Source organism: Scardinius erythrophthalmus (assembly GCF_964197995.2).
Source record: "Scardinius erythrophthalmus genome assembly, chromosome: 10".
Taxonomy (NCBI): domain Eukaryota; kingdom Metazoa; phylum Chordata; class Actinopteri; order Cypriniformes; family Leuciscidae; genus Scardinius; species Scardinius erythrophthalmus.
The window spans coordinates 40,901,174-40,926,482 of record NC_138230.1 but is presented as its reverse complement, the minus strand read 5'-3'; the positions used below and the strand labels follow the sequence as shown (position 1 = coordinate 40,926,482).

General features: G+C 37.2%; 2 protein-coding genes across 6 annotated transcripts in view; one reads left to right on the top strand and one right to left on the bottom strand.

The window, feature by feature from the left end:
- The window catches only part of ppp1r9a (protein phosphatase 1, regulatory subunit 9A), a 63,779-nt gene extending 42,349 nt beyond the window's left edge, over window positions 1-21,430 (bottom strand). For both annotated transcript variants that reach the window (XM_081376595.1, XM_081376596.1), the window contains exons 1-2: window positions 21,237-21,430; window positions 14,115-15,502 (exon numbers count right to left, since the gene is read on the bottom strand). In XM_081376595.1, coding sequence (XP_081232721.1) covers window positions 14,115-15,413 — 1,299 coding nt within the window. In that variant the 5' untranslated portion in view covers window positions 15,414-15,502; window positions 21,237-21,430. The remainder of the gene's footprint in view (window positions 1-14,114; window positions 15,503-21,236) is intronic.
- The window catches only part of sgce (sarcoglycan, epsilon), a 17,193-nt gene continuing 11,571 nt past the window's right edge, over window positions 19,688-25,309 (top strand). Inside the window, exons 1-3 of one of the 4 annotated variants that reach the window (XM_081376600.1) lie at window positions 19,731-19,881; window positions 20,245-20,331; window positions 25,000-25,122. In XM_081376600.1, the coding sequence (XP_081232726.1) occupies window positions 19,845-19,881; window positions 20,245-20,331; window positions 25,000-25,122 (247 nt within the window). In that variant the 5' untranslated portion in view covers window positions 19,731-19,844. Of the gene's footprint in view, window positions 19,882-20,244; window positions 20,332-24,999; window positions 25,123-25,309 lie in introns of all 4 variants that reach the window. The other 3 variants (XM_081376601.1, XM_081376602.1, XM_081376603.1) reach the window with 3 other exon arrangements.

Here is a 25,309-nt window from a genome sequence, read left to right as displayed (position 1 = left end):
TTACCATTGGCTTCATATTTGTTTTAACCTTGTTTGTATGTTCTTGGAATAAAGACTCTCCTCTGCTATACCCGTGACACCATCAGTCCATCTGCCACCATGAGAATCATCTGCTTCAATTAAACCATGACTGATCATACCAGAATCAAACCCATCTCATCTGTGAAGGAAACAAATTGGACTCAAACCTGACGTTTTATGCTAATTACAAGCCTAAACCAATGTGTCCAAATCGTATGTGGTAGGAAGCACTCTGAAACCAGAGCGCAGGCACAAAAGCAAGCATAATCTCTAGTGCACTTTACAACATCAATAATGTAAACTGATCAACAGCAATGCATTATTTAACAGTCACACTGCTGACCAAATGATTAGCTGATGTGTAATGAGCCCGTTGTCCACATTCCTTCAATGGTCTTGATGGAAATCATATTGGCAGAAAGGGCCAGATAGTGAGGCTGCAGCCTTGAAGATAGTAACTATAAAGATGTGAAGCATTAAGAGTGACTTGCTGAAAGAAAACTACCATATAAAAGTCCTTACAGCTGCACTAAAGCACACAGCTCACATAATCCATCGCCAGCTTTTATTCCCCAGTTACAGACTCTTATACAGAGGCCAGGAGGGCAGAAATACTCTGTCTGTAACCTGAAAGCGAGGACATTTCCAGAAATATCCATCTCTACAGTCAGTGGAGTGACTGTGTTCCCTCACACACCGTTCTCCTGAGCTCAACCAACTATCACAGTGTTGACAGTCCACAGCTGGCTAAAAATGGCTCAACAACCGACTGTCTTTTGTGAATCTGTCAGACATTAGGTGCTATCCACAACACACACAGTGTGGGCTACTGTCAGATCTGACGTGCCGTGGGAGAACATAATTCATATCTTCTATTATATTCATTATAGACATACTGCATATAGCTGTCCAGGAGACTTTGTTTTGTTTTAATATCATTACATGGTTTAATTTTTAATTAGAATGGTAAAAAAGCAAGTAAACATTGGCTTTGATGAATAAATAAAATACAGTAGGCCAGTACATTTTTAATGACATGAAACATAATTTAAACCGCATTTCAAAAGTGATTCAATTTAAAGACATACAGTACAAATGGATTATAGATTAGTGGCTAATGTGTCTCTATCAATTATTTGGTGACCTACATTTCTGCAGTAAAACACAACTAATTTAAAACAAACAAAATAACTGGATCACAACACAATTTGTGACCCTGGACCACAAAAGCAGTCACATGGGTCTATTTTCTGAAATTGAGATGTATTGTTTGTTATGACAGGACAATATTTTTTAGAGATACAACTATTGAAAATCTGGAATCTGAGGGTGCAAAAAAATCGAAAAATTGAGAAAATCTCCTTTAAAGTTGTTCATTTATGTTGGCGATTGTGCTGCATTCACTCACAAAAATAAATGTTTTATATATTTACAGTAGGAAATTTACTAAATATCTTCATGGAACATGATCTTTACTTAATATCCTCATGATTTTTTGCATAAAAGAAAAATCTATAATTTTGACCCATGTAATGTATTGTTGGCGATTGCTACAAATATACCCGTGCGACTTAAGACTGGTTTTGTGATCCAGGGTCACATTTGTGACTCTCAGTGAGGATTTTGCTGAATCATGTTTGTTATAGGGGGAAAGTGTTATATAAAATAAAATATAAAATAAAAAATGCCATTGCAGCCATTTTTTAAGTGTAAAGGCAAAAATATATGGAGATGGTTCCAATTCATTTTTAGAAATTAAAGCATTTAACTTCAGATCCTGTATGAAAAGCATCAGTGGTTTCAATTATGAATCTGCCAGTTGATTATAAAACCAACACTCCACAGAAAAGAAAACGCCAATAACTTTTAGTAGTGCAGCCTTTCAAGCTGAATCTTTTGGCTTCGGTCCGACTAACAGCGATACTTTTCATGATCTAGTAATATTGATTCGGCCCACTCCAGTCACCTCTCTATCATCAGCCTCACCTTCATCGTTTAGATCAATACACCTGTTAGCTGCCTTCAAACAATGGCAGAACATCTCTTTTGTCTTCTCATCTCTACAGTAGATCCGCTCTCACTCACTGCAGTCTTATATTTTAAACCCAGCAGCCTGCGAGCTCTTTGGCTCCAACTGCTACCTTGCATAATGGCCAAGAAATGTAAGCTTGTATAAGCGCTTTCCTGTTCGCAGAGCACTTTAAGTTTTTATTGCATGTTGTGAGATTCCGCCAAAGGCTCCGAGAGCTAATTTTTCTCGGCAAAGAGTGAATTTGCACAGAACTGCAGGGACGAGTGAAACTGAGCCAGGCCCATAATCCATCCCTCTACTCCCACTCTTATTACTTCATTATCCGTCTCGTCTCTCATCCTTCTTTGTGTCACTGTGCACTTCTAGCGGAGCAGCCATGGCTCATCGGTATGCCTCTAACACAGCATTTTACACCTGCTGCATCGTGGGTAACTGCAATGCTTGCGGGGAACCGATGGGAAACGGGGAGGGAGGAGAAGAACAATCGACTGAAAGTGTTTGTCGGCATTTGTATCCTTGGCTGGCAACAGCCTCGGCTACAACTGATCGCATTAAATGGCTCTACAGTCAGGCAGTGCCAGCGCTTTCAGTGTCAACACACACACACACACAGCTCTCTCCCAGAAGGACGGCGAAGCTGATGCTGAGTGGATTAACCATGCAACACAGAGGCAAATCTGCAGACGCACATTCCTGCACTATTCTCTGAAAACAGGTATCGGCTGCAAAATGAGGTGTTTGCCAAAGTCAAATTACAGTTTTTTACAATCACTTTGTTACTATTTTCAGAACCTTGATGTCATTTTTCACAACTCTAGACACAAAACTCATAACCAATGATCAAAATGCACATTTTTCAAAACTCTAACCCTTTTCTCAATTGCTTGGATACACATAAAACTTAGATCATTTGTTCATTCAACAAAAATCACCTGTTCAACACATAACATTTCAAATGTGTCTATTCATTTCCTTACAATTATCTAACTATCAATTGATACAACTGCTCAAAATGATAAGTAACTGTTGCATTACTCTTAATGCATAGCTGTATGGAAACAGACAAACAATCTTCCATGTTTAAATCATGAAAGTTTCAAGATAACGAGATTCATTGTCACCAATTAGCGTGGAGCATGAACCAATTAGACTACAATATCCATGGATGTAGCCTAATATTTGATCATGCTTCATCAGACACTGTGTCTATGGTCCCAAATACTGTACCACCTTTTCAGACTATGTACAGTATTGACAGCACTGCACTGTATAGATCATCACTCCTGTTCTGTTTCTTACAGTACAAGCAAGCAAGTTGAGGAACACTGCATTTGATGTTTTACAGTCTTTTCTATTTCATAGCTAATTATTTTTGCTTTGATTCAAATAAACCTGTTGTGATTGTACTGTAGTGTTTTGCATCAATATATTACAAACTTTGTTCAATGATTCCACTGTAGTATTCTCTCTACTACTGCAGTACTTTTACAGAGATGTATTTACTGTACATGTAGTGCCATAATGAAACCTGTATCACTTATTTTGTTCTACAATATTTAATGATTGTACGAACAATGACACAGTGAAACTATCGGTTGCTTGTGTGTGGGTGATCTATAGTTATGTTTCAATGGTATTTCACAGTAAATTTGTTTTTTGAACCAATGATTGTGCAAGTGCAAGATTTCTTTAAAGATGTGAATACACAATGCAATGTTTTGAACATTAGACAGCCTGTGTTACAAGTGATAACCGTTTTGAGTTTTGTGTCTAGAGTTTTGAAAAATGACATCAAGGTTCTGAAAATAGTAGCAAAGTGATTGTAAAAAACTGTAACTTTCTTTCTATCATATTGTTTAGAAATACATTCAAATATACAAAAATCACATTCAAATCCAGACTCAAAACACATCTGTTTAGCTGTGCATTTACTGAATGAGCACTGTGCCGCTGTTCGACCGACTGTTTGTACAGTACTGTATTTTATTTTATTTTTCTAAATTGTTTTAATTATTCTTATTTCTTTTTATTATTTTAATTTCTTCTATGTAAAGCACTTTGAATTGCCATTGTGTATGAAATGTGCTATATAAATAAACTTGCCTTGCCTATGAAAACATGTTTCTTGAACTATGGGCAAAATGTGCGCCAGTGGAAAAACTCTTTTGTTCACACTTTCACTAGTTTATTTACTAATGTCCTACTACAGTAGGAATACATACATCAAAGTTTTAGATGGAAATTACATCTCAAAATAATGACATTAAACAATTTTTAAAATATTTGTCTTGCTAATGCTCTTTCCATAGCTAGCAGCTGAATACATACAGTAAATAATATTTTCACACTTTTTGCATTATTTGACTAAATTTGGAAATGACATAATAAAAATGTCCTGTTCATTAGTATTTATTAGTGTTTTTGTTGATCATATTTTGTGTAAAAATAGATATGCTGTCCAAAAGTTTGGGGTCAGTGAGATATTTGTTTTTTAAGAAATCACGCATTAAATTGACAGGAAACACATTTACAAAAAAAATCCAAACAATTTCTATTTCAAATGATGTTACTTTGAAATACATAAATCAAAGAATCCTGAAATTTTTTTAGCAATATTTATAATACTAATAAATCATAAATGTCTTGAGCAACAAATCAGCATATTAGACTGATTTCTGAAGGATCATGTGACACTGAAGACTGGAGTAATGATGCTGAAAATTCAGCTTTGATCACAGGAATACATTACATTTGAAAATATATTAAAAGAGAAAACAATTATTTAAATTGCAATAATATTAATCAAATAAATACAGCATTGGTGAGAAGACACTCAAAAACATTTAAAAATTCTTACCGACCCCAATGTTTTTTAATGGCAATGGTACTATAAAATCTTTTCACAAGATGCACATTAAAATTACAAAATAATAATTAATATCTAGATATAAAAGACCTTTTAAAGTGGCAAAAAACAATGATGAAGACATTGTAAAAAAAATCAAAATATGTTTTAAAAACCGGACCTAAAAAGAACAAACACATCTTTTAGTTTTAATTCAAATAAACACCTGGGACATAAAGGTCTCTGTAGCTGAACAAACACAGTGCATAATAATATATGAATCACCAGTTTCATGGCAATTATTTGAATGTTTTCATAATGCTGAAAGCTATTAAATGCTTTCATGTAGTCAAAGCTTTCCATGAGACTCAGCATTGTTTTAAAAGCCATTTTATCTTTTAAAGTCACTTTGGCCGTGAAGGAGACTTGAACTGGTGAGTCAGGTGATGTGAAACTCTCAAGCATAATTAGCCTTTTGCTCTGTGTCAAGACCATAGCTCCTTCAAAACATATGGTTATGTTCACCCGTCATCATTTCGCACTCTTTTTAATCATGTGTTTATAATGTGAAATACCTTTGGAGGCCTCATCACCCGCCAACATGCAGCATGCTAGAACAGAGAGGGGGAGCTGCTAGCATGAGGGTATAAACAAGACAACAATTGCTTACTTTATGCTTCATTTCTCATGTGTTGGCTGAGTCTTCTCACATGATCAGTAACATGGTCTGATGAATACATAATTCATCAACTGACCACATGAGTGGGTGAGGGTGTTTCATTTGCAGGCGACGTGTATGTGCAAGCTAGTTCCAGCTATTAGCCTATCTTTAATATGCATGCATTTAAATATATATGCATTTAATATTGCTTTGTACTTTGTAAAATATAGGTGCACTGTTTTTAATGATCCTACAAGTTCTATTAAACCATCAGAATAAATATGAGGAAAAATATATATTTATATATATATATATATATATATATATATATATATATATATATATATATATATATATATATATATATATATATATATATATATATATATATATTTAAATATATATACAGTTTATATACTGTATATAACTTTTTTATAATAAATAATAAATATATATATATATAATTAGATTTTAGATTTTAAATATAAGGGAAGAACAAAACACTAAACTTGGTTATATTTATCTGACAAAATTATTTGGTCAAAAATGCAAACTACAGCTTGCATGAAAAAAAAACAGTTTTTTTTACTATGCAAAAAATACAAATGCATAGAAAACCTAAAATCTCACAGAAAAAAGTATACACTGACTACAACATAATCATGAATAAATACATGATTAAAAGATAACATAAATGAAATAAAGGATGAAGATGTCAATTTTCCTAGGCCGGACATCACTTTTAGCCACTACGGTATGTATTAAAAATATAATAATATATTCTTTTTCTAAAAAAAAATTATAACAAATAGAAATATCATAAAATGGCATGAGTACTGTTGGAAGAATTTGACTCGATTTTTTATAAAGCCGAGTATTAAGGCATTACAAACGGGGTCACGCCACCCATGTTGGAGGAACTGTGGAGTGGAGGAGGCACATCATGCGCATATTATCATGGCAATGTTCAAAAATGAATAGTTTAGAGATAGAATAGAATAGAATATTAATAGTATATTTGCTCTCTGTATTCCTAAGTCATTCAATGTTATATTTGAGAGGTTTCAAGAGTGGTTTCAATCAAATAGTAACAGAGGGAAAAAAAAATATAGAGAGACGCATATACTACGACTTCAAAAACAAATCTTTGAGAACAAATGGAGAAAATGGTAAGCTTTCTCCTCGGCAGAATATTTGAATGTTTACATGAGTGTATATTGATGTAATGTATTGCTGAGCGAATATATGTAATGTATGACACCTTTTGTTTTTTCTTTCTTTTTCTGTAAGTTTCCTGTGTGTTCCTAACAAAAAACAATAAAAAATAAGTAGCAAAAAAATATATAATCAAATATATATATTCTAAAATACTATATTAGTATCATTAAATAGTATATGCTGAGTACAATGGACACACAGTGAGGGGAAAATGGCACAACTTGGTGAACAGTCAGCGAGCACATTGTCCCGACTGTCAAACAACAATACAGGACACTGTGTCAGCGTTGAACACCTCCTTGTTTCCATCATGGAAAAAAGCAGGAGCTTCACTCTCTAACAGATTCAGTGATGGCCTGTGACGGAGCAGTGGAGAATTAGTGCCTGACACGGACAGCTGGAACGGCTTGTCTTCTGTTTCCACAGTCGTTAAAAATTCAACTCCAGAAAGGGTCAGATGTCAGAGAAACAAGCAAGCAAAAAATACCACAGCATTCACGATGCATTGCGTGACAGAACTTTGCAAATGACTACAGCATCAAAATTGCTTGATTGTTTCATTTTTTTCTGAAGTTGAAGTGCACAAACTATACATTGCCATCTCATAACAGCATGTTTGTTCTGTGTAACAAATTCAACAAATTCGAAAAATAACTGAGAGCTCCTGATAAACAGTAATAAAAGTAACACAAAATTGGACCAACTCACTTTTAGCAGAAATACACATTTAAAATACTGTTTTTCTCTTGGATAAAAAGTGACAAAAAATATTGATGACTCATCCTGCACTTCACAGATTTTTGTCCAATCAGATGCTCTCTGGAATGAGAATGCCCCGCCCCCTAATAACCACTGCAAAAAAAAGTAGCAAATCATGGCTGTGCTGTAGCTAAGCTAACTGGACTGTTTTTTTTTTAAAAGGGAAAGACACTTTATCACGCCCAAACTTCCTGTGTAAATAGAAAATACACTTTATCACGCCCAAACTTCCTGTTTAAATAGGAAATACACTTTATCACGCCCAAACTTCCTGTTTAAATAGAAAATACATCGAGCCAGGTTAGAAAAATGCGCTTATTGGCTGATTTAAGTTAGCAACTACCTAAGTACTTCCAGGAAATCACCAACTGAGATATCTTTATCCACCGTATAAGGATGAAATACCCCTTTTCCAATTACATAAAGCCACCTTAATCTTCTCCAGTCAGGACTAATGCTTTAAAAATACCTTGATCTACTGAAGATTGCTTAAAATAAAATGAAAATGAATAAAACATCCTCGGCTACTCAGCTCACTCACCTAAAAGACTTTTCTCATACACGTTCCTGAAAGAATGTTTATGTATATTTAATACAAACCTAAAATACGGCTAATAACTAGACTATAGCCATTCACCCTTTTAACTAAATTACCGGACTGAGCTGATATAGTAAAAGGCTGGATTGATTCAGAGGACGCCGTTTGGTCTATATGCAGCATGTGCATCTGAGCAAAGAATGGAGAGTATAATCATTGAATCATTTTAGCAGTCACTCAACTGCTGCCCAGTCTTTCAAATCCATTTAATTCCATTAGAGAATCAAGAAGGAATAAATATGCCCTAACAAGAGGCTGAGATTAGCAGAGCTAATGTCAAATTTCATTTAGCCTGTAAGTGCAGTTTATGTAGGAGGATGATGACAGGACGGATGTAATAAAGGGCACAGCTAAACAAACACTAGAATTCATTGTAATTTAAAGCAGATTTGATGAAGTTTGATGCTTCATCTGATGGGATCTGGTTTGCTCTCAATTAAATCTAATATAACATGATCTTGTAAATAGCATCTATCTACTCAAATACAGTAGGGATGTCAATTTACACAAATTCCCATGATCAATCGTCGTTTAAATTAACGATCAATTAATCGATTAATCGTTAGTTAGCCTTAATAGTGCAATATGCGTCTACAGCAGCCAACTGCATGACAGTGTGTGCAAATGCTACTCAAAACGCTATGTTCCTCACCAAATGAATGCAAAGGGTTTTTAGTTTAAATAAAGGGCTAGTAGGATTGTAAAATGACTCGATGGGATTGATCATTTATTTAATAATCAAATATAACGACTAACACAACTGTCACCAACGCCGCCTCAGATGCGTGCTAGTCAGAATGTATAACTCTTGTTGTGGACGCGCTCCATGGCAACAACACCCAATGAATTCACAACGACTTATTACAGTAGCGTTCTCATTATCTTCTTCTTCACCATATCTCCAGTTTATTACACTTCAACATCGCATGAGTCGACGCTAAACTTGCACAATTCTCATTAGCACTTGTTGTCCAACGTCGTACACTGATGACATCCACGATGTTCTTGGACGTTCTCTTTTTGTGGTACCTTCTACTCTTCTGTGCAATGCGATGTTGGCAGTCCTGTTTTTATCCATACGAAGTACATGACCAAGCCACTGGTGTTGTCTTCCACGTACTTTTTGCACGATCGTTTCTATCTGATTGAGGACCTTTCTGATGTCATCGTTTCTTGTCTATGGTGCAGATGCCAAGTAGTTTTCTAAGTGCTGCCATATTGAATACAAGTAGTAGTTTCTCTTCAGCACTCCTAAGTGTCCATGCTTTGCAATCATACAAGGCTATCTGGAGTATGAGGGATCTGTACACAGTCTCATTTTGGTCTCATTCTTGATGTTTTTGTTTTTCCAGATATTGTCCAGATCGCTCATCACTTTCAAGGCCGTGGCTGTTCTTATTCTGATGTCTGTAGAGCAGTCACAGTTTGTAGTCAGAGTCGATCCAAGATACTTGAATCTTTCCACGTGCTGTAACTACTTCCCTTTAAGCAACAGTCCTTCCGTTTTTAATACTTAGCAGCATCCACTCCATTTTGGAGTCACTTATCTCTTGCCCATACTTTGAGCTGACATTGCTGACTCAATCCAAAAGGACCTTGAGCATGTCTAAGTAGTTGTCTCAAGAGACCAATATCATGGGCAAAACGTAAGTTCTTGATTGTTCTGCTAAACTGAACCAGTGAACATAAACATACCTGAGTTTACATTTGACATTGGTCTCACACTTACACACATTTAATTTCTTGTTTTGTTTAATTTCTTGTTCTGCTAAGGTAAGGCACATGCTTTTGTAACATGATAGCTGAAAAGCTAGAAGTAAAACTGATTTGTGCAACTAACATCTATTTATAAAAAGGGCAAGTTGATACCACATCCTCATTATCAGAGTCAGACTGACCCACTGCCATGCTGAGGCCACGAGACGAGTAGAATCACAGTTGAGTCAGGTCAATGAAACGGACTTCAAGTGCTCTCCACTGCCTCCAGTGTTTACAAAACAAAACCTATGGAATAAATCCATTACAGGGGTCCTATTATGCTTTTTCACATTTCCATCTTTCTTCAGTGTGTAATGTTGCTGTTTGAGCATGAAAAAGGTCTGCAAAGTTACAAAGTCACTCCAAAGGGTGTTATTCTCTATATCAGTGTCAGATTCCCTGAAATCCCTCCATTGTCTTGAGTTTTCTTCCGGGAACGAACATGTCACAAAATTCCTCATTTAATTAATTCCTGCTCAAAGCATACACAAAATAAAGGGACGAGGCCTGGTTGAAGTGTGTTGAAACTGCAGTCATGGTTAGGGGCGTGACATTTCAGAAACATACTCGAAACGGTTGACCAATCACAACATACTGGTCCAGCCGACCAATCAGAGCACATTGTGCTTTTCAGAAGGAGCATTAATCAGAGCGTTACTGACAGACTGGGAGGAGAGGAGCTGCAACAATGTCAAATATGTAAAAAATAATGTATTTTTCAACATTCAAGCATGAAAACCTATTCTAGTAGTAGTAGCCCCGAAGAAAACTAAATTAAGACTTTGAAAAATGGCATAATAGGTCCCCTTTAAAGTCAGCTAAGTTCGTGAATTTGCTTTAGGACCTTGATTTTTATATTGGACATCAAGTGGCAACACCACAGTACTAACAGTTTTATTGTAGAAAGAAAACCAGTTTTCTAAAAGGGATTCAGTATTTTACCCCAAAATGAAAATAGTCATCATTTATTTACCATCATGTCGTTTTAAACCTGTATGATGTTTTCCATGGAGCACAAAAGCTGAAAATTCAAGTTACATTTTTAAGTTTCACACCCAAGGTTTGCATCCAAGGTCAAAAAACACTTTCATTTTCTCATAATATACATTGCAGCATCAGCTCTTTTCTCACAGTGTCTGAAACGGCTCGATAAAGGTTTTAGTCTCTCTAAAACCCTCCTTTCCTAGAGCCTACTCTGCTCTGATTGGTCAGATGCCCCAGTCTGTTGTGATTGGTCTACCACTTACAGCTCGTGTTAGAAACCAATCAGCTACAACTACAGTGTTTGAGGGCGGGTCAAAGTACACGTTGTTCACAAACAGCCAATGAAGACCATAGGCTGGCATTATGCAAATATGTTAGAAACCTATGCAGGTGTGAGCCGGAAGTGAGACTGGAATTCCTGACAACTCGTTTCAGCAGTCCCGAATCGGTTCTTTCTTTTGAGACAATAACTGAATTTATCGTGCACTTTGATCTTTGAAACTCTGCAGACCTTTTACATTCACAGCTGTATAACACAATAGTCGTAAATAAATAAAAAAAATACTAAGTTAACTGTTCATGCTCACCAATAGAATGAGGGGATGTAATGCAACCTGTCCATGAATGCAATCCTTGGACATTAACAACAAAAATTGTAGCAAATTTTGCTATGCTAAATAGCCATTAGGCTATTTGTTGCATTTTTTGCATCTGCGACCCCATCTAAACAGAGCTATGACCCCATTTGCCAACCACAAAGCAAGGTCATTAATACCTTAAGAGCTCACGGAGATGGAAATATGATAAATAAAAGAAGCCTAATGTATTCCATGATATGACAAGATGTATAAGAGAATTATGCTGTGATCATTTTACAATTGAGGAACTTGTAATCGTCAGAGTGAATGGAGGGAGTCTTTGAGAGTGCTGTTATTCCACACAGCCACTAGAGCTGCTCGCACAAGAGCCTCTTACAGCAACTCTACATTAATTGCGCTTAGAAACGCTTTAATATGGAAACGATCCACTTAATGAGTGACTAAGAAATATTATGAAACTGTTCAGTATGATTAATGACTGACACTTCTATTCATCGTCAAGCTAGTCTTGTCTGGTGAATGGACAATGTTTTACCACAAATTAGGCTCTTTCTCAAGTGTGAACACAGACCACAGGCTGTTATTTCCTCCATGTCTGCAGAAAAAGCATGTGGCCTGGGTTTAAAATTCCCTGACTCATGAAAAAGTCTTTCTTTGTTAAGCTAACGACCAGGGCAGTTCAGTTGAGTTGACAGTTAACCCAGCCGGCACAATGCCATTTTACAGTAAGCTGGCATTTTCTATTTGCTCAATGTGTTACAGTACTATTGCTTTGTTTAATAATATTTAGTTGATGACTAACCTATTTATGGAAGAACACAGCTAAAGGACACATCTGTTATTTCATGCCAATTTTGAACCATATGTTCAAATGCACCGTCACACATTTGACATTCGGCAGCTGTGAAGACCTATATTTCATGTTTATAATTAGCAACAGGATCCAAGAATTGAAACCAAGAGTAGCATTGGGATGTGATCTGATTAAGAGACTCTAAGAATACAATACTTGAAGAGCAAAAAGGTGTACAAACTGGCCTTAATGGACCTTTTAATTCAGTAAATTCTGGCACACAACAGCTTGATGAAATTCAGCTCGTGTGAGGGAGATTAGCGAGCAAACATCACGTTAACCCAGTGAGAGAGGCAGGGGAACCGGTCCAGCACTGCTTAGTGTATTAATGGGACTGATCCAACCAGTGGAACCAGGGTTTTCGAGTATTTTCCACATCTATATGCAGCTTCCAATCTGAGTTAATAGCCGGAGTTGTAAACACATTTCCAGAGGCTCAAACGTTCAGCAGCAATTTTCACGATATCGCAACTAATCAATAACAACCGTCTGAGTCCACAGCTGTACCATTATATGGTGAAATCAAAGATAACCGTTTTAAATGCTGGCTAACTGAATTTATCAGAACTCTAATTGACTGTAAAATGCATTTCTGAGAAGTTAACATCATAAAAATCCCCTCTCAAACAATGTGATTCTGTAGCTTCCTGCGAAACACAAGACCGATAGACAGACTGTAATTACCTTCATGCTTCACCTTGGAAGAAGTTGCAAACACAGTGGTTATCCATGCTCTTATGGGAACATTACTTGATGATAGTGTAGAGGAACAGCGATTGACAAATGTATAGTGGTGGTGTGAAAAGTTACAGCAAGGAGAGTCAGCGAGGCATGTGAGGACAGAAGATATATGTATTCATCTCCCCTCAGGCATGAGTGGCCTCTGGATGTCACTTTATGGTTGTGTCTGCTCATTATCTAAAGCACTAACATAGGCAGGCAAAACAAGAAATACTCTCACTACATTGGAGAAAATCAATAAAATGGCATTAATGGCCTCTATAGATTAAATTATGACTATGCTTTCAGATGAGATGAACAACAGGAACTCAATAGCATGATGGTGGTCATCTCTAAGTCCATTTAAAAAAATCAAAGCATACACACATAGATTTACAAAACATAAACTAGGGTCAATGACATTTAAGTGTGTCCATGAAAAAATCTAAAACAGGAATTAACTCTTTGTATACTGTTAAGTGTATATTAAAGGGTTAGTCCACCCAAAAATGTAAACATTTTCATTATTTACTCACCCTCATATCGTTACAAACCTGTAAGACTTTTGTTCATTTTTCGAAACACAAATGAAGATCTTTTTGATGAAATCTGAGAGATTTCTGTCCCTCTGTTGACAGTTACGCAACTATCACTTTGACGCTTCAGATCTTAAAACGAATCCATATGCATTGAGCGGTTTAGCCCAGATTTTCCGAGAATGAACCTCATTGGTTCATGCACGTCAATTAAGCATGACTGAGCTTCTGTTTACCACAACTGATGTTGTGACAAACAGCTTTTTGAAAGTAGTTGCGTGGACTGTAAATGGAGGGACAGAAATCTCTCAGACTTCATTAAATATCTTCATTTGTGTTTCGGAGATAGTCTTTAAAGTCTTATGGGTTTGGAACGACATGAGTGTGAGTGAATTTAGATTTTTGGGTGAGTTGGTCATTAAGAGGTATTAAAATAATCAATGCATTACGAATTGCATTTTTTACGTATTTTTTGTATGTAATGTATTCACATCACCTATTATCATGCAAAAGACTATCAATAAACTTACTTTTATGGGTGCAGAGCTGAATTGAATTTTCCGTTTTTGTGGAATATCCTCCTTGACCTCCTCTGGAAGACCGGGAATCTCCGTAATCTCTGACCCTGGGTCATAGGAAAGGTCATCATCGTACAGGTCATCCTCTAAGTCTGTGCAGCTCTCCCCCCAGCCCTGGTAGCAAGCATCTCCATCGGCAGTGAAAATAACTCTCTCATTGCCGCAATATTCCTCATTGTGTTCTTCAATTTGATCCTCTGTAATCCAGCTAGACTCCTCTTTCACATGACCGTCTGTGTCCTCGTGGACCGTGGTGGCTGTAGACTCATGTGAATTTCCTGCAGCGTCATTGACTTGAGCTGCAGCTGAAGAATTGTCCACGACCTTGGTTGAGTTTACCTCATCTTTAGGTTTCAGTTCAATGGATCCATCAACCACCTCGGGGGTCTCCTGGGGCTTCTTCTCGTCGTGTTTCGCTTGGTCCACGGCCTCAGACAGAGGACTAGGACTGAGAAGATCTTCTGAAGATGAAGAAACTGGCATATTGTGCTTGCTACCCACTCGCGTCCTGTAAAAACCACTTGACGGAGACTGTCGAGCACTGGTGTCATCCTCGCTGGCCTCCCCGTGTCTCTGTAAGCCATCTGGAGAATACAGCCCCCTTCCGCCTCCCTGGCCTCTTCTGAAAGTAGCACCGGAGCCCTGCTGATCTATATTTTCGAACACAGCACTGAGCTGACTCACAGTGGGAGATGAGGCCTCTGTCCTGGAGCAAAGACTGTCTAAAGAGTCCGTACTGCCTCTGTTTGAACGCGTTCCCCTCCAGTCATCCAAATGCTCGTGAGAACCCCTCTTGTCTCGGCCATAAGAGTACACAGGCGACTGTGAAGCATCTCTGGAGCTCTGCTCAAAAAGCTTCCTTGTTTCAGAGAACTTTGATTTATGATGGCCACCAGCAGTCCGCTCTCCATTGCCGTGCTGTAACTGGACCACCGACCCGTCCGCCTTGTTGATGAAGTTTGTTGGCTTGCTGAGTTTCTGTGGGGAGGTCTCATCCTTTGCTCGTCTGTTGGACCCAATGTTCTCAGTCCCCATTTGCATGAACATGTTCTTGATTCGACTGACGTGGGCCCCGTATTGCCGCCCTCGAGGCTGCCTGATCCCCTCTGGGTCCTTGACTTTTGGGCCTCCATCCTGTCTTGGTTGGTCAAATGCCTTCTTTAGAGCCTGGAACTCTGCCCTGTAGGCGTTCCGGTGCGGGGAAGCGCTCCTCAAGGTATTCCTCTCTGCCGAGGCCTCCGTCTTCATCATCTTAGCCTCAACAATGGAGGTCTTCTCAAATAAACAGTAGCATACCTTCAGGTTGTTCGTTGGGTGCAATCACATATTGTTGGGGATTCCTGAAAGCATTTACAAAAATGTTATGAGAAGCTTGCTTCTTCACAAATTATGCAATTATTATTTATTTTTGCACAGCAGACAATCATATACTGTAAAAAGTGGAAACTTGTCAAGAAAGTGACCCTAATAAGCCCACATACCAAATAGGCCCAGTTGTTGTTGTTTTATATACTATCCATAATAAAATACCATTCAAAAATCGGAATTTAAGATAAAAAAAAAATGCTGCTTATGCTGCTCACCAAGGCTGCATTTATTTAATAAAAAATACAGTAAAAACAGAAATATTGTTTACAATTTAACAGTTATTTAACCACATTAAATTAAAACATTTTAGAAACTTTTTTGAGCCAAAAAAATCTGTCTGTGATTGTAATCACAGAAAAATAACTTTTTTTGTCAAGTGGGATTATTAGGGATGGCTCCATTAACCCCTATTGTTCCTAATAAGCTCGCTTTACCAACTTACAATTCATTGTGGGGACACAGTGGAAAAAATATAGGGACTACAGATTCAGAGCCTAAAAATTAGTCTCGAAACTAGCTTTCTGTATTGGCAAAGCAATATAGATTTGATATGATGACCTGTGAAAGAGTCAGAAATTGATTGACTTTCAAATAAGATGAATTGTTGCTCAGACACTAAAACTCCAGTTTGATCAGCAGTTCTTTAATAAGTCATGCTGACTCATCGAAAATAAATTCGATTTGAATTAAGCGCCTAATGCATTTAAATGACACGTCTAGTGGGTTTATTTGGCCACACAGGTGGGCATAGCCTACCTTATAAGTCCACTCTGGACTTTGCAATTAAATAAAGCAATTTAATGTTGTTAGTTCACCCAAATTCGTTGTTACAATAGCCTACTGAACAGCAGCAGCAGCAGCAGGGCAGATGAAAACAACATCTCTAAAGCAACTGTGCTGCACATCAGTTTGTAAACACAACACGCCTCGAAAAGGGCTCTGGTGCTGGAAGATGCCTTTGCATTGGCTCTAGTCCACCGCCCTGGTTCTTGAACATTATGCGTGATCATCACTTTGCCATAAGGGCCGACGGAGCACTCAATATCAGCGCGATGTTGTTGATGCACCGATGTGTTTTCGACGCAGATCTCGACATGACTCACAGATTAGATTTGCCATCCAGCACCCATCGTGAACACCGCAGACAGCCGCTGCATTTTAGCCTGACGGAATGTGTTTAAAATCAATCCCACATCTCACGTATTAATATTTAATTTCGACAATAAAAGCACGAAAAGGCAGATGCACATTTAAGCCCAGCACAAGGACAAAATAGAGCTGTGCGAGCAACCTGCATGATGTAAAACAGTTTCTGTTGGTTAGATAACAGCCCACATTTACTCTCACAACATGCATAGCGCGAATAAATGTGAAACTGCAGATGTAAATATGCATTTGGAAAAAGTGCGACTAAAAATAGCGAAATTGCGCTATTCGAAGATGATGAGCAACCCGTGCGCGCATCACATCACATCGCCTGCATCACTGACAGCTCCATCCTACAAACCCAGTCTCCGTAAACACTCAAAAAATACAGACCTAATTCATTCCAGCGAGTGTATCTGCAAAACACCGTACATAAACACAAAGCAGAAGTGGCACAAGTATTGCTTAACTCCCTTGTTGTTGCTCCAAAACAAAAGAGGCACTTACCTACGCCTTAAAATGTAATGTTAGTTATCACAGGAACAAATGTGTCCTCGCTTTAAATCATTAACTAGAGGGGAATTGCATTGGAAAGCATTTTAATTTAGCAACGCTACTGGCATCAAGCTGCCATACAGGACCTTACCAGACAATTGACACAATGTGACATACAAGCCGGGCTTTACTCACACACACACACACACACACACACACACACATACACACGCACGCGCGCGCGCGCACAGCTAGACAACGCCATTGCAGGCGAGGGGTGATGCCGCCATTCCCTCAGTAGGGGTGTTGTTGATACACAAGACTATTCAGAGTCAAACTATCAGTTTAGACAAAGCAATTTCCGTCTTTCTTCATGTATTCACTGCAACTAATTCGGTTTCTCGACTATGTTATATTGTCATGAGAGCTTCGACAATTGACAGGTGTGTAACCTTAATTTTCACAAATGGTTCGGTCCAGTAATCTGTATAGAGGGGGAACAAGCAAACTGCAGTCTGGAAAAGGAAAGAAAGTAATTTCGCAGAATAATATTAACTACAGTGGTCGTGCTGGAGTGATACAAGGCCACGTGGTGACAAGAATAATCAATCAATACAATTGCAATTGTAATTTCCATGTAAATGCACTTTTTGTGTTATATATGCAACTTCATCAGCGTCTGTGCAGCATAAAGGCATTAATATGTGATTTGTGGGACAAATATGTGAATTATACAATTTTAGAAATAATCAATTATTAAAAGAAGGAGGATATTTAACCTTCTAATTTATATGGATTTAGGGTGATGTGAAAATGGATTTGTTAACTTCCTGTTTGTTTAATTAAGCATATGTTGCATGAACCCCAATTTATTTATTTTTTGCCTTTAGCCAAAAAAAAAGGATTTTAATGCAACTGCTAAACTGTTGCAAAGCTATAATTGACAATATATTCTGTTACATCCTCATGTTTTTTTTTTAATACTATGTATTGCATAACACTTGACCATGCTTGTATTCCTGTCAGAAGTTGTCTGGAGATGTTGCCTAGCAACCTAAAATCTTGATGACACAAGATGCAGCCGGGTCATGAGGTACAAAAAAATAAATAAAATAAACTGATACAAAACCAACAGACGGTTTGTTGTATCACTCGTGGTGCTCACTATAGACCTACCAGTTGTGTGGCATTGTGCACAGTGCAAGTGGTCATCATGGCCATCTGTGTCCTCAGCCTCTCCACAGGGGGTTGAATACATTTTAATAGACCTTATCTCATTGTCATCTTTAGAGCTTATGGGGCATGATGGATGGATGGATGGATGGGGGAGGGAGGGGGAGGGAGGAGCCTCCTGTTATCCTCAAAGAGAGGTTGTGTTTCTGTCATTGCTTCATTTACAGCACTTATTATATTTAGGAGATCACCAATTCAAAAATAATCAAATACAATTTAGTTAAAGTCACAATCTGCAATGATAAGCTCATTTAGCTTTTCAGCCAATTTAAAATTGTATAATATAATGACTATTGTTTTTATTTTAATATTTTTTTAATTGCAAAAAAGTACATTTAAAAAAAAGTAAAAGGAAAGGAAGGGGGAAATACAAACAGGTAAACAAAAGACACCTGAATCAGTAAGAAAGATAAGATCAAGTACTTAATTTATTAATCTTATTATTTGTAAATTTTAAAGATTTTACAGTAAGGGAAATCTCAGTAAGAAAGACTTAATTTTCACTTTATTTTAAGGTGACGTAGTTACATTGTAATTACTGAGTACTATTAATTAACTACATGTACTTACTTAGGGTTATTTACTTAATTATGCATAATTTACTATAGTAAGTGCATAGCAACGTGTAACTACGTCACCTTAAAATAGAGTGTGACTTCAAATCTTAGCAAAGTGTTGAGAAATTTGTTATTGTGAAATAAAAAAATTCAATGCAAAACAAAGAAAATAACAATAGGTTCAATCATTTTATAAAATGAGATAGATAACAACTTAATCCTCCCAAAGCAAATGTATTTGAATTGACAATATAATATTTGAATGTGTCCCCGTTACAGTGTAATTATACATTTAAGTAGGCTACTGAGTAATAGTAATTAACTACATGTAGCCTACTTACTATAGGGTTAGGGTAGGATTAGGGTTTGGTTTAGGGTTAGTTGCATGTAATTATGACTAGTTATTACTATGCAACATGTGTAACACATTCAAATAAAGTGTTACCAAATAATATAAGCATAGTTTCTTCGTCAATTTTACTGAATGTAGGAGCTATAGTTGGGTAGATATTATTTAAGCTAAATTAAACATTTAATAGCCTATTTAACATTAGGCTACTATAGCTCAACTAAAAAAGCATATGCTTACGCAATTCGATTTGCATTAAAAAAAGAATTACTGTATGGTATGTGCAACATATGTTTTCCATCCCGTCCTAACCGGGTCCCCCTGTAAATATAGCTAGTGATTATATATATTTTTCCAGCATCTGCGCCAGATGTTTCCAGCCAACCAGCGCCCATCAGCCTCAGTGAGTGGGAGGAATCCGAGCAGCGGAGGAGGATGATGATGGTGATGCTTATGGCTGTCACAGACACATCCCGAGGACCACCAGCGATTCCTCAAATGTGTGCTGTTAAGAGCCACTGCGGACACTGAACGATGGCCTCTGTCGGCATTTTCGTGGGGCTCATAGTGGGTACGTATATAGACTTGAGACGACGACACTGGGAGAAATACTCGTTCTTTTCCGTTGGATGAGAGCTAGCTCGCTGGCTAACGGAATAGCTCTCCTGCTACACCATATGAATAAACCGACTGACAGTTAACCGATAATTCAGAGATGGTAGCTTTTATCAGCGTGTAAGTTAGTTCACGTTAATATCGCGAATTCCACCTGTAATATATTATTTAATACATTCCGTTTGGTATTATACTGGTCCTAATTGCAACCTACATATATTGGTTCATTTGCTTCTTGTAAGATTACGACAACGTCTTTCATAGTAAATTGGTTTATGACATTTTCATATCTATTATTCCTCTTTCTCCGTTGTAAAAGCCGCAATTGTTCGTTCTGCCAGTGGCATAGACGGCCAAACCCTTGCTTTAATCGGCTCCAAACACAGATCTGTGTTTCAGACTGGCGGTGAGTGATTGGAAAGACTGGATGTGTCTCAAAAACTAGTATGCTGCCTGTCTAGTAGTGCTGGGCAATGTGATTCATTCCAGTGACTCGAATCTTATGAATTGGTTCACTGATTCATTTAGTGGCCTTTCTTTGCAGGTGATTAATGTTTTAATTGTTTTATTTGCTGCAACAAATCGACTAGGAGACCCTAGAAAATAACAAAGCAAAACTATCATTGTTTTATCAATTTTGTCAACTGCTGTGAATTACTTTTATCAAGAAAAATAACAACTGTAGGATAGATATGGAGAGATGTGCATAAAAAATGAGTCAAGTGAATTAGAAAGACTCATTCTAAAAAATGCTGGGTTGTTTCAACCAATGTTTGGGTCAAATATGGACAAACCCAACCCAACGGTTGGGTTTGTTCACTTTAAAGATTCATTTAAAACTCTGATTTGTTTAAGAAATACCAATACAGAAGCTTTGGGCTTTATAGGAACGCTTAAGCCAGACAGCCAAAATGAGATATGTTCCTGTGATGTTCAAAATGTTGACTAGGTAGGCAGCTCACTAGGTTTTTGAGACAAAGCCGGTGTGTTTGAAGTGATCGTAACACACGCGCACAGCACTTTACTGTGCAAAGCTTTTTGGGCTTAACACCTGCCACCCTGCTGAATCACCAACCTGTATAATTCACCTTCCTCTTAACTCTTTTGAAATAGGAAGGGGAAGAACTACTTCTTTAACAAAACTACTTGTATATTAGGCTATAACATGCAGTAGCCCAGTGATGCAGCCTCTAATATATTACATGTTTGCTTTACAGTTTGACATAAATTGTTTGATCTGCATAATACATTTAGCATTACAAATGAATGTGTTCACTTCTTCAAATGGATCAAAATGAAAATCAGCATTACCTGATAAATGGACGGCTTGAGAAAAGCATTCTTTCACTTCACCATGAGTGTGTTCCCGGCTACAGCTTAGTCTTGACAGGCTGACCCAGTTTTGTGCATAACATTGACTTCCATTGACCAGTACTTTGAACAGTTTGACGTCTTCACAATCCTGCAAGTAGTCTGCACTGTTTTTTTTCTTCCCTATGAATCGTGAAGTGCATGAATTCCTCTTGACCGGAAAAGAGAAGTCAGCACAGAGCTGATTCGACAGTTCAGTAGGACATCCCCGGCTATGTCACGAAAAGGGAGGGAGCGAAAGAGAAAATGTATTTTCTCAGTTGGCGCATGATGAATATCTTCACAAGGTCGGCCCATAAAATCATAAACCAGGATTAGCCATTTCTACTAAAGGGCCCGTCAGTAATTTGTGTGAGTTTGCGCATGTGCGTGTTCTCTGCCATTACTTAGTGTCGCAAAGTTTGCCATTAACCATTAATGGTTGATCTATTAGAATAAAGTGTTGTGCATCACCTTCAGTTTTCCTTGAGTTCACATAGTATTCGAATCATTTCAGAGGGTTTGGGATGTGGTTTTGTCTCTGTCGGGTTTATATCAGGCTCTGGGCTAAGGTCGCCCACAGGGTGACAGAATAAACCATCTGGCACTCCAATTATTCAAAGCTTGCATCTGTGCATACGTACAAAACCACAGCCATCAACACCACAGAAACAGATCAATACTCCCACCGTGGAGAAAAGCATTAGTAAAGACACAGCTGTTCAGAAAGCCCATAACAGTGCATGGATGTTTGCATTAAGTGTGGATTTCTGCACATTAACATAGATCGTTGCGTAGTCTTAAGGCCGAGGGCTTAATGTACGAAGCAAAAAATCGGTTAGATTTTCAATCTATTGCCATGTTATTGCATGCTTTCAATTTTGTCATGTTATTGCATGCTTCAAAACTGTGCTTACTGCCAAGAAAAGCAGAAATACCAGGTTACGCCATGACACAAAGCTCTGCACAACTTTCTGTTTCAGACACCCACTTCTCATGAAGAAGAAAGGAAGTCAAAAGGCCAATTCACAACGCACCGACAGACGCCAACCAATGGCAACAGACACTTTGTTGGGTTTTGTCGAATCAGTGTGTCTGTCGGTGTCTTTATTGGCACTTGTTTTCACTGATTGAACATGTTCAGTTGGCATTTGTAAAATCGTGGAATGTCTGAGAAGGGATGTGCTATAATCTGGTGATTGTCGGCATCAGTCGGCGTCTGACAATTATTTGACGATTTTGGATTCACTGTTTTAAAATTTTAGGCGTTTTTGCCTTTGTTTTAATGATAGGACGGTATGTAGACAGGGAGCGAAAGCGGTAGAGAAAGAAGAGGACGGGATCGGGAACGGTCCGTGAACTCGGGTCACCCGAAGCACAACACTGTATATATATATATATATATATATACAGTATATACACATATATATATATATACACACATAAATTCCAAATAAAAGAGTACAGACTACAGAGACAAGAGAGCCTGTTCCGGATTCTTCCTCTGCTATTCACTGTCGCTTAACAAAACAGTTTGTTTGTGATCGCAGTTTTATGTCACAACTCTGGGCGTGTGACCAGAAGTCTGAATTTGCCCAGTTTTCTTCTGAACACCTGTCCTTAAAAAAATCTGTTGCATTGACGACATGTGAATATTTGTGTCTGAAATGATCCATTAACAGCCGTTCATTCAAATGAAATGTTTGAGGCTAATTTGTAAGTCTGTTTAATTTGTGTCCGTGTAAACAGGCCTTTATTGATGGACATCATTTCGGAACTCACTAAGAATGAATTGTGCTTGCCGAGAGTGTTGTTTATTTGCATGCACTGTCTGCATTGCATCAGTAATCGCTCCAAAATTGACAAAAACGCTCAGTTTAAGTAATAGCAGTAATAGCGTAACATTGCATTAAGCAAAGAGTCATGAATTTTGGAAATAGGGTGTAATTTGCATAGAAAAAAAATTATTAAATAAAATGTTAATACAAATATTAACTGTATATCCTTTGTCTAAATATATATTAAAAATATTTGATGCGCATTATATACTCTTACAGGCATTAAACATGTTGGTGTGTATGAATTAATGATGTAGGCTGGTTCTAATCCACAGGACCAGCAGTTTAGTTTGTTTGTTGATGTATCAAAAGATTATTTTATCTTAATGTGTTCATATTTATGTCAGCTCTGTTTGTGTAAGCCATTTATGCTTCCAGATGTCTTGTGATCACTCTTGGTTTGTGCTGTTCTGATCAGCTTAATGTGTTTGAGCGAGTTTGGAGCCTCGGTGTAAGCACACGCTCGGCCTCGAGTGATGTACTAGGAGCTGTTTTGTGTTTGAAAGCGTGAAGAAATCTAGCGTTTCTGTAGTTGCTTTCTCCCAGTGTAGCAGAGATTTAAAACCAGCTTCCTCCCAACTGACTCAAAGTGAGAAAAGAAAGAGACACTGACTACCATCTCTCCAGTATCTATTATAAACTGATGGGGGAAAAACAATCTCTTTCCTCTTAAATAATAGTGTGTTGCGCCAGAAAAAAGAGTTTGTTGTGCAAAGTGAGGGGTGGGCAATGGCGTGTGAAAGTTGCATTGAGCGCGGAGTGTTTGAGTGTTCAGAGATTGCGATACACTGTACTACTGTCCACCAGCCAATGAGAATCCATGGCCTAATGCCCAAGACACGCTCACCCACTCGCTCACATAACACATTCTCACACACTCCCACATGGTTTTTAGAAGAAAGAAACACACCCCTGTTACATAAATGTATTAAAAATAAATGCAAGTTAAAATAGACAGTTCACATTATTAAGCTCTAAATAATATGTAACATAATCTAATAAATTGTAACATCTGTTATTGTCTGTGTTTGTCTTAAAACATCAAATCATTTATTATGAAACAAAAAAATCATTTTTTTTTTGTTAAGTTAATATGACAATGTTATTTTCATAATTAAGGTTTTTATAAACCATTCAAAAGTTTGGAGTTGATAATATTTGTATTGTTTTTTTGAAAAAGTCTCTTATGCTCACCATGGCTGCATTTATTTGATAAAAACAGTAATATTGTGAAATATAAATATTGCGATTTATTTAAATTATTTATTATTATTTATTTATTTCATTTAAAATATTTGAAAATGAATCACTTAGTGTCACATGATCCTTCAGAAATCATTCTAATATGCTGAATTGCTGCTCAAGAAACGTTTATTATTATTATCAATGTTGAAAAAAGTTGTGCTGATTAATATTTTTGTGAAAACCACAATAAATTTTCTCCAGGATCCTTTGATGAATAAAAAGTTCAAAGAACGGCATTTATTTTAAATAAAAATCTTTTGTAACATTATACATTTTTGATCAATTTAATGTGTCCTTAATGAGTGTTAAATTCTTTTAAAAAAAATGTTACCCAAAAAATGGTAACAAAATAATAATATATAATATAAAAAATATAACAAAATAATAAAAAAATAATTATTCCAAACTTTTGAAGGTAACGTATACACACACACACACACACACACACACACACACACACACACACACACACACACACATATATATATATATATATATATATATATATATATATATATATATATATATAATAGCTATTTCTTTTATTGTATGTGCAGATTCTTAGTGTGTGCAGTGAGGTAATTTTGTCTTCCACATCACACTGCTCTTAATAACTCTTTTATCCTTTCTTTCTGCACCAGTGGTCACCATCCTCTCTAAGTCACACGCCGACCGCAACGTTTATCCTTCTGCCGGAGTGCTTTTCGTTCATGTGCTAGAGAGAGAACACTTTAAAGGGGAGTTCCCACCGTATCCGAAAGCAGGTACACTTACTCCACTACTTACTCAATAACATGCCTATACAGAATAAATCTTTCACTATATTCATTTTTATGAAACACCTGTTCACCTTGCACTTTGTATATCACTGCACATCAAACATATTAATCTTAGTTTACATGTCAGGGTCTGAGGGCCTATATCTTCTAAGGAAACATTACACAGAACAAA